This window comes from Hemitrygon akajei, chromosome 29, assembly GCF_048418815.1.
Source record: "Hemitrygon akajei chromosome 29, sHemAka1.3, whole genome shotgun sequence".
NCBI classification, from domain to species: Eukaryota; Metazoa; Chordata; class Chondrichthyes; order Myliobatiformes; family Dasyatidae; genus Hemitrygon; species Hemitrygon akajei.
The window spans coordinates 585924-594922 of record NC_133152.1 but is presented as its reverse complement, the minus strand read 5'-3'; the positions used below and the strand labels follow the sequence as shown (position 1 = coordinate 594922).

At 45.4% G+C, this 8999-nt stretch overlaps 1 protein-coding gene across 1 annotated transcript; it reads right to left on the bottom strand.

Annotated features, from left to right (window-relative positions):
- Window positions 1-2218: 2218 nt before the first annotated feature.
- LOC140718587 (uncharacterized) lies at window positions 2219-8443 on the bottom strand. Its single transcript, XM_073032547.1, has 2 exons — window positions 8426-8443; window positions 2219-3116 (listed from the first exon to the last, which is right to left on the bottom strand). Exons 1-2 carry the CDS (start codon window positions 8441-8443, stop codon window positions 2250-2252), a joined length of 885 nt encoding a protein of 294 aa, XP_072888648.1. The 3' UTR covers window positions 2219-2249.
- Window positions 8444-8999: the final 556 nt, after the last annotated feature.

Genomic DNA, 8999 nt, shown 5'->3' with positions numbered 1-8999 from the left:
GCATGCGTGCAGGAGGCAGCGCCAATGGAAAAGAGTGGGACGGATACCTGTATAGACTTGGAACATGGACTGTTCCACAAAGCCAACAAAAAGGCAGGCATAACTGTTAATTTATGTTAATTAACTTCCGTTAATGCCTCTCCTCCAACACCATCCGCCCTGCTCTGCTGGGTGAGAAGCTGACAGTGATGCAGGTGGATGCTTCCCTGGTGTCATGGATTATTGATTACCTGACTGGCAGACCACAGTACATGCGCTTGCAACACTGTGTGTCAGACAGAGTGGTCAGCAGCACTGGGGCTCCACAGGGGACTGTCCTGTCTCCCTTTCTCTTTACCATCTACACCTCAGAATTCAACTACAACACAGAATCTTGCCATCTTCAGAAGTTTTCTGATGACTCTGACTAAGACTAAGGAGCTGATGGTGGACCTGAGGAGGTCTAAACAGGTGACCCCTGTTTCCATCCAAGGGGTCAGTGTGGACATGGCAGAGGATTACAAATACCTGAGGATACGAATTGATAATAAACTGGACTGGTCAAAAAACACTGAGGCTGTCTACAAGAAGGGTCAGAGCCGTCTGTATTTCCTGAGGAGACTGAGGTCCTTTAACATCTGCTGGACAACGCTGAGCATGTTCTACGAGGCTGTGGTGGCCAGTGCTATCATGTTTGCTGTTGTGTGCTGGGGCAGCAGGCTGAGGGTAGCAGACACCAACAGAATCAGCAAACTCATTTGTAAGGCCAGTGATGTTGTGGGGGTGGAACTGGACTCTCTGACGGTGGTGTCTGAAAAGATGATGCTGTCCAAGTTGCATGCCATCTTGGACAATGACTCCCATCCACTCCATTATGTACTGGTTAGGCACAGGAGTACATTCAGCCAGAGACTCATTCCACCAAGATGCAACACTCAGCATCATAGGAAGTCATTCCTGCCTGTGGCCATCAAACTTTACAACTCCTCCCTCGGAGTGTCAGACACCCTGAGCCAATAGGCTGGTCCTGGACTTATTTCCACTTGGCATGATCAATTTATTATTTAATTATTTATGGTTTTATATTGCTATATTTCTTCACTATCCTTGGTTGGTGTGGGTGTAATGAAACCCACTTTCCCTCGGGATCGTTAAAGTATGTCTGTCTGTCTTTTGCACCTCAGTTACAACCATTCCTACTAGCTACCAAGATATCACATCTTGGTAACAAGACATCAGCTAGTTCTTGTCATCAGACCTGATCTTAACATAACACTTCAATTGGTAGAAAATTGTTTTTCTACTTAACTTGAAGATACAAATTTCTCGTGCCTGATAAAGTTGGAATTATATTTTCTTGTGGATGTCTCAAATCCTCAGGTTTAGATACCAGCTGTGCCTGGGAAGTCCAGTTCCATTCCTGGAGCCTTTTGTCCACTGAACTTTTGACACAGCTTTGGACTCTTGGCCCCTGACAACCTTTTTTTTCCTTAATCAGCTCTCAAATGTTGCTAAACTGTCATTCGTTGCCACTTTCTTGCTGTTTCCCTGCTCATCATATCCTCTTACACCTCCCACTGTCCAGACTGAAACTTTGCACTCTGCTGACCCATCTCTGATTTCTGATGCTGCTCCATTGAACATTCAACTTATGGTTCTGCATTCTGCTTTCAGACTTTAGAGAACACAACCCTTTGGAAGGAGTGAAAATGACCCATAATGTTGAAATGAGCAGGGAATGAGGTGGTTAACTACTAATATTCTTCTTCCTCGGCCCAGAAATTTGAGGGACAAACAACATGTCAGACATAACTGCAGTCAGCTCGTATTCTTCAGTCTGCAGAAAGTCATGTAGGAAATTCAAGGGAAACCTTTTCACTCACAGAGTGCTGACTGTTTGGAACCCATCACCACAGGGAGAGTGAGAGGTGAACAATAGGGAATGATTTAAAAGGACTATCATGGAACAGAAACACTGGCAGGGAGCAGCAATGGAGAGTTGGCTCCCTTATGTACACTAGCTGTGTTGCAGATTCACCAAGTAACTGAGACAGAGTTTAAAATAGCACAAATTTATTTGTCACAGATCCAGAATATTGAACTCCAGGCCCACTTAATGAGAACATCAGCAATAGAAACTCCTCCCATGTCCAGCAACCAGGATCCAGAACTGGGTGTGTTTAGCAGTAGCAATAACTGCAGAGTTTGACACCAGTCACTAGTGAACTTGCCTTTGGATTTGGTAACTGTGACGGTTAAGCATATCTTAATTACACTTTCTCCCCAGTGTGAACTCGGTAGTGCTTCCGAAGATTGGATGAATGATTGAACCCCTTCCCACATTCAGAGCATGTGAATGGCCTCTCTCCAGTGTGAACCCGCAGATGTTCCTTCAGGTCAGATGATCGACTGAATCCCTTCCCACAATATGAGCATGTGAATGGTCTCTCCCAGGTGTGAACTCGCTGATGTACCTTCAATTGTGATGACTGACTGAATCCCTTCCCACATTCAGCGCAGGGGAACAACATCTCCCCAGTGTGCACTTGTTGATGTTCCCTTAGGTGAGATGAGTGAGTGAATCCCTTCCCACAATGTGAGCAGGTGAATGGCTTCTCCCCAGTGTGAACTTGCTGGCATGCCAGTAAGTTAGATAACTGAGTGAATCCCTTCCCACAGTCTGAGCAGGTGAATGGTTTCTCCCTAGTGTGAACTCGCTGGTGTGCCAGTAAGTTAGATAACTGAGTGAATCTCTTCCCACAGTCTGAGCAGGTGAATGGTTTCTCCCCGGTGTGAACTCGCTGATGTGCCAGTAGGTTAGATAACTGAGTGAATCCCTTCCCACAATCTGAACAGGTGAATGGCCCCTCCCCAGTGTGAACTCGCTGATATACCTTCAATTGAGATGACTGAGTGAATCCTTTCCCACATTCAGAACAGGTGAACGACCTCTCTCCAGAGTGAACCCGCAGATGTTGCTTCAGGTCAGATGATCGAGTGAATCCCTTCCCACAGTCTGAACAGATGAATGGCCTCCCTCCAGTGTGAACTCGCTGATGGTCCTTCAAGTGAGATGAGTGACTGAATGCCTTCCCACAATGTGAGCAGGTAAATGGCTTCTCCCCAGTGTGAACTCGCTGGTGTGCCAGTATTGGAGTATAAATATTGTTGTGTAACCAAAACTATGTAGTCAGTTTTGAAACTTGCTATTTGCTATGCATGTATCCAATTCAGTAGGAGAATGAAATCTTAAGAATGTAGAAGACAATGGTGTGTTAATGAGAGATAGCTAAGAGATGTAGATTAGAACATGAATAAGTCACGAAATCTTAAGAATGTAGATTATAATAGTGTGTTAATGAGAGGTAGCTAAAGAGATGTAGATTAGAACATGATTAAGTCACGAAATCTTAAGAATGTAGATTATAATAGTGTGTTAATGAGAGGTAGCTAAAGAGATGTAGATTAGAACATGATTAAGTCAATGGGTAGAAACAATAGTGGCGGATGTACGTGTGATACACAACTATAGACCGATTGCGTATGCTAATACAACTAAACCAGGAGATTGCTATAAAAAATACTGTGTCCAAGGATCGGAGGGCAATCAGCGACTAGCTCAATGACTGTCTCAGCTTTGATTTGCAAATTAAAGTTTAACCCTTCTTGAAGAATCTTCCGCGTCTCCTGGTCATTTGTGGGGCACGAGAAACCACGACAAAATTGGCCACCGCGGCAGGACCGGAAAGAGACCCGCGGAAAGGAAACGGCAGATTAGAGACGCTTCCCAGTCCTCTGGGGACCCCCACAAGGCTAACAGAATTAAGGGTGCACCCAAACAAAAGGTAAGCGCTTTTTGCACAATTTGGACTAAGAATTCTGTTGGCTTTGGGGAGGTCTTGGAGTCTCAGAAGTGTGGAACCACTGCCGAAGTGTCTCTCCGGTCCAAAGAATCTGGTAGAATTGGGGGTTAACAGGAGGCTCAGAGGATTGATCAAGAACACTGCAGTGAGGGTAAGTACAAATAAGTTAATAAGAAGTTAAGAAAAATTCCACGTGGTGTTGGTAAATCCCTGTGGATACCGCTTCGTATGAAACGAAGGGCTGAACGGGCAGGGAAAGGAAAATAGAGAAAATCCTCGTGGTTACCGCCTTAAGAGATAAGGGTCTGAATAGACGAGGTGCAAAGAGCAAGTTCTGTGGGTACCGCTCCTAATAGAGGTCTGTACGGGCAGAACAGAATAGACTAGGCATAGAATTAGAGTAAATAATATTATCCAGTAAACGAACTGTGAATCTCTGAAATACCTTAAAAAGAGAGAATAACATGACAGGTAAAGGAACGGCAGTAGAGATTCTGAGCAAAAAATTCCCGATAAATAAATATGAGATCACAAAAACTTCAGAAAAATGGGAAAAAAGAACCAAAAACCTGGTCACAAAGTGGCCAAGAGAAGGAACGTTTTATGTAAGTTTGTGCGAAGAAATGGAGGGACTAATTAAAAATTACAAACCAAAAGATAAATCTAAGCAAAGAGGGCAAAAAAGAGAACGAGAAATGGAAGTGCTAAAACTCTTCAGAACGGAGGGAGAAAGGCTGAGGAGGACAGGTAGAATATTGATTACAAGCGAGGAAGACACTAAGGTGCTGGAGAAACAGCCTGTTAGAGAGAGAGGAGGGTACGGTGAGAAGCTGGCTTCCGCTCCGTACCCGGATGCGAAAGAAACAGAAAAACCCCCTCCCTATAATGAGGAAGGAACCCCTAAGCAGTGCCCCCTGCTGACGGGAACAGTAAACATGCAGGGAGAAGTACAAGCTTGGGATAATGAGGAGGAAAAAAGACAATACGAGAAGGAAAAAGCGGCGATATGGAAGGAGATACAGGCAGAAAGGCTAAAGGTGGAACAGGCACAGAGAGAAATGGAAGAAGGGATTGAACGGATGAAATACTTGAGAAAGGAAAAGGAGTATGAGGAGTATCGGTTATACTATAGAAATAAACAGACTAGAAAAGAAAGTGGCTCATCAGGGCAGGAAGAGATGAGGCATTCAAAAAGAAGTGGAAAAAAGATAGGAGATAAGAGTCTTGGAGAAACACAAGAGAGAAGGGAATCAAGCACGAGTAAGGATCATGAGGAGTCCCTGCCACAGGTGTACAGACACGGACAGGAAGAAAGAGAAGGTGACTCATTGGAGGAGCAAGAGTTAAGTGGAGAGAGAGAGGATGCGAGAATTTGTGGGGAAGAGGTAGGAGGCAGAAGCCTAGAAGAGCAGAGGGAGGCGGTCGGGGAGCGACTTGCGGAAGTAGAGAGAGAGCCAGATAAGTTACTGAGAGGGGATTGCCAGAGGAGATGCGAAAAATACTCCAGGGGCCAACCAAGTATTGAATCAAGACAGAAAGGAAGGACTCCACAAGGAGATCGAGGGAAGAAGAGGACCCCGGAGACATTTGTGTGGGAGGCAGTAAAGACATACCCTGAGACAGATGGGGAGTCAGGTGAGGAGGAGAGCCAGGGCAGGTGGGAAAAAGGAGGAAGAATGATGCCGTTGTTAATAAAAGGATCAGGACAAGTGCAGTATATCCCTTGGGGATCCCAGGACCTAGAAGGGCTGAAAAACACTCTGCCCAATCTACATGAAGGAGCAGGGAAATGGATTAGAGCCTTTGAAGAAGAAACGGTGGGACGATTATTGGCTATGGGAGATTTGAAGGCACTATTGATAAGGTTGATGGGAACCTCCAAATGGAGGGACCGATCATACTGTAAGACAAGGGCAGGAAAACCCCATGCCAATAATCATCTTTGGAGGAGCATTCCCAGAAATGCCCTATCAGGAACAGACTAAATTCAAACAGCCCAGACAGGACTGGAAGTCCCAAGGAGGGGGACAGAGGAGCTATAGGCAGAGGGGACCAGTGAAGAAACAGGGGGAAAGAGAGGTAGAGAGATTGTGCTGGGGATGTAATCAGCCAGGTCACATGAGAAGAGATTGTCTGTTTACACCATGGCCTGTCACACACCAGCAGGAACCGATAAGAAGGGAACTAAAGTTTAGCCAAGGACCAGCCCCCACAGGCCCAAGAGGACCTGTGAACCCCTATGCGAGGTATTAGGGGTGCGCCGAGAACTTGAGTGGGAAGGGACATTACCCAATGATAACAAGGGAGGCAGACGAGGAACCCATTGTTCAGGTTATGTTAGAAGGGCAATTGACACCAATGATGATAGATACCGGAGCCACGTACACTTGTGTACAGCCACAGTATGCCCTTCACCTTCCCATGTCAGGAAAGTTTATTAAGACGGTAGGGTTCTCGGGGAAAACACAGTTGACACAGTGCACGGCTCCAGTGCGGTTGAGAATGGGAAATAAAGGAATTGTTTTGCCGGTGCTAGTATTTAAAGGAACTCCGATTAATTTGTTAGGCAGAGATGCCTTATTGAAACTGAAATTAAAATTAGAATGCACCAGAAATGGGCTGAGTGTGGAAAGAGCAGGGGCTCAATTGATAGTGCGAGAAGACAAGAAGGCTAATGTCTTTTGGATAGGAGACATCGCAGATCAGATTCAGGAAACCTGGGAAAAATGGAAAAAGGGCGTGCAGGCTATATTACCCAGGGCTGTAATGTCCAAATCTGAGCTACATTGTACAGTGATTTTTGACGAGACTCAGAACAGGGAGTTAGAGGAGAGATGGCACCTGGAGGCATGTACCCAACAGCACCTGGAAGGGGAGGCTGTGATAATTGGAAAGCAAGGGGCAGCTTTACAAGTTAAGTGGAACACCTTTTTAGAAAAATGGTACAGGATGCCGGAGGCTGCGCCCCACGTAATGTTGTTGGTAAACAAGGGATATCAGTCTAAAGACTTAGGACCCTTAGTTAAGAGTGCTGAAACCGTAACAGTGTGGAGGAAAATCACGCCAGAGGTGTGGATATCAGAAGACAACAATTGCATTAAAATAATGGTAAGTGTAGATATGGTAGGGACAGTGAGAGAGATCGAAATAACTCCCCAACCACACCTGCCCTTGCTGGGAAAGGAAAGAGGCCAGCAGAAAGATAGAAGGTTAGATGAGTTGCCGTCTATTCTGTGGTCACAGCATGACACGGACGTAGGGAAAATAAAAACAGCTAGTCCGGTGGAAATAAGGCTGAAAAGGGGAGCAATTCCACCCAGGAGACCACAATACCCTCTAAGACCAGAAGCAGAAAAGGGAATAGCATCAACAGTGCAGGGGTTGCTTGAAATAGGAGTGCAAATAGTCCATGCAATACCCCGTTGCTGCCGGTCTTAAAAGCAGATAAATCTAAGTGGAGATTGGTGCATGATTTGCAAGCGGTAAATGATGTGGTAGAGGACTGGCCAGCGGTAGTCCCCAACCCACACACGCTTTTGACTAATGTTCCACCAGAAGCAAGTTACTTCTCAGTGATTGATTTGTGTTCGGCTTTCTTCAGCATTCCTCTAGCTGACCAGTGTCAGTATCTGTTTGCATTTACTTACAGAGGTGCTCAGTATACCTATACCAGAATGCCGCAAGGTTTTAAACATTCACCACACGTTTTTAATCAGGTGTTGAAGGCAGACCTAGAGTGCATGCCATTGGAAAGTACATTGTTACAGTATGTGGATGACCTGTTGATTTGCTCCCACAGTGAGGAACAGTGTGAGCAGGACACTATAACTCTGTTAGAGAAGCTGGCGCACGGAGGACATAAAGTATCCAAAAAGAAACTGCAATTTTGCACGCAACAAGTGGAATACTTAGGCAGGGTAATATCCAAGGGAGTGATGGCGATAGCACCAGATCAGATTGAGGCAATAACTAAGGCCCCAAAACCCCAGACTGTAGGGCAGATGGTGACGTTTTTGGGAATGGCAGGGTACAGCTCAGATTGGATAGGAGAATATGCTGAGATTGTGGCACCTTTGAGAAAGATAATGAAAGAAGCAGGACATACAAATTTGAAGAACGGCTTACAGTGGAATGGAGAGGCGGAGATAGCTTTCAATACTATTAAGCAGGAATTGCAGTCAGCACCAGCATTAGCTTTGCCTGACTACGAGAAGGTTTTTCATTTGTATGTATCCAACCGACAGGAGGGTTATGTCACAGCGGTTCTAACACAGGAGACAGGCACAGGAAAAGCAAAGCAGCCGATAGCATACAGTACGAGACTAGATGAGGTGGCTCAGGGGTATCCACCTTGTTATCAGGGATTGGCGGCGCTGTACTATGCATATGAAAAGGCATCATCTGTAACCCTGGGCTATCCTGTGACTCTGTACACACACCACAAAGTAGCAGAATTGCTGGAAAGAGGGAAATTTGTGCTGACGCCAGCCAGGATAGCAGCGTATCAGATGCTAGTGACATTTCCTGACATAACTATACAGAGATGCACTACCAGAAATATAGCCGATTTTGTCCCTTTGGACTATGAAGGAGAACCCCATGAATGTGTAGGGAAGACTATGGCATTTGCCAAATTGAGAGCAGATTTACGGTCAGAACCACTAGAGGATGCAGATAAAAAGGTTCTGTTCGTAGATGGCTCTTGTTATAGGGATTATGATGGAAATCATGCAGGGTTCTCAGTAGTGCAGCAGGATCAGTCGAGCTATAAGATTATTAGGATGGAGTCCTGTCCCCAACTGTGTTCCGCCCAACTAGCAGAAATCAAAGCCCTGACAGCTGCGTGTGAAATGATGGAAGGTGAGAAAGTAGACATCTATACTGATCCGGCATATGCTCATGGAGTACGCCATTTGTTCGGGGCAGTGTGGAAGCAGAGAGGTTTTAAAACAAGTAGTGGAGATCCCATACAACATTGTCAGCAAATTCTAGACTTAATAAAAGCCATAATGAAACCTAAAGCATTGGCTATAGTAAAATGCCAGGCACATAAAAAGGGAAATGATGTAATAACAAAGGGAAATCAAGCTGTGGACGAGGCAGCCAGAAAAGCATCTGGGTGTACATCAGCTGTCATTGCGCCCCAGGTAAGCCTAA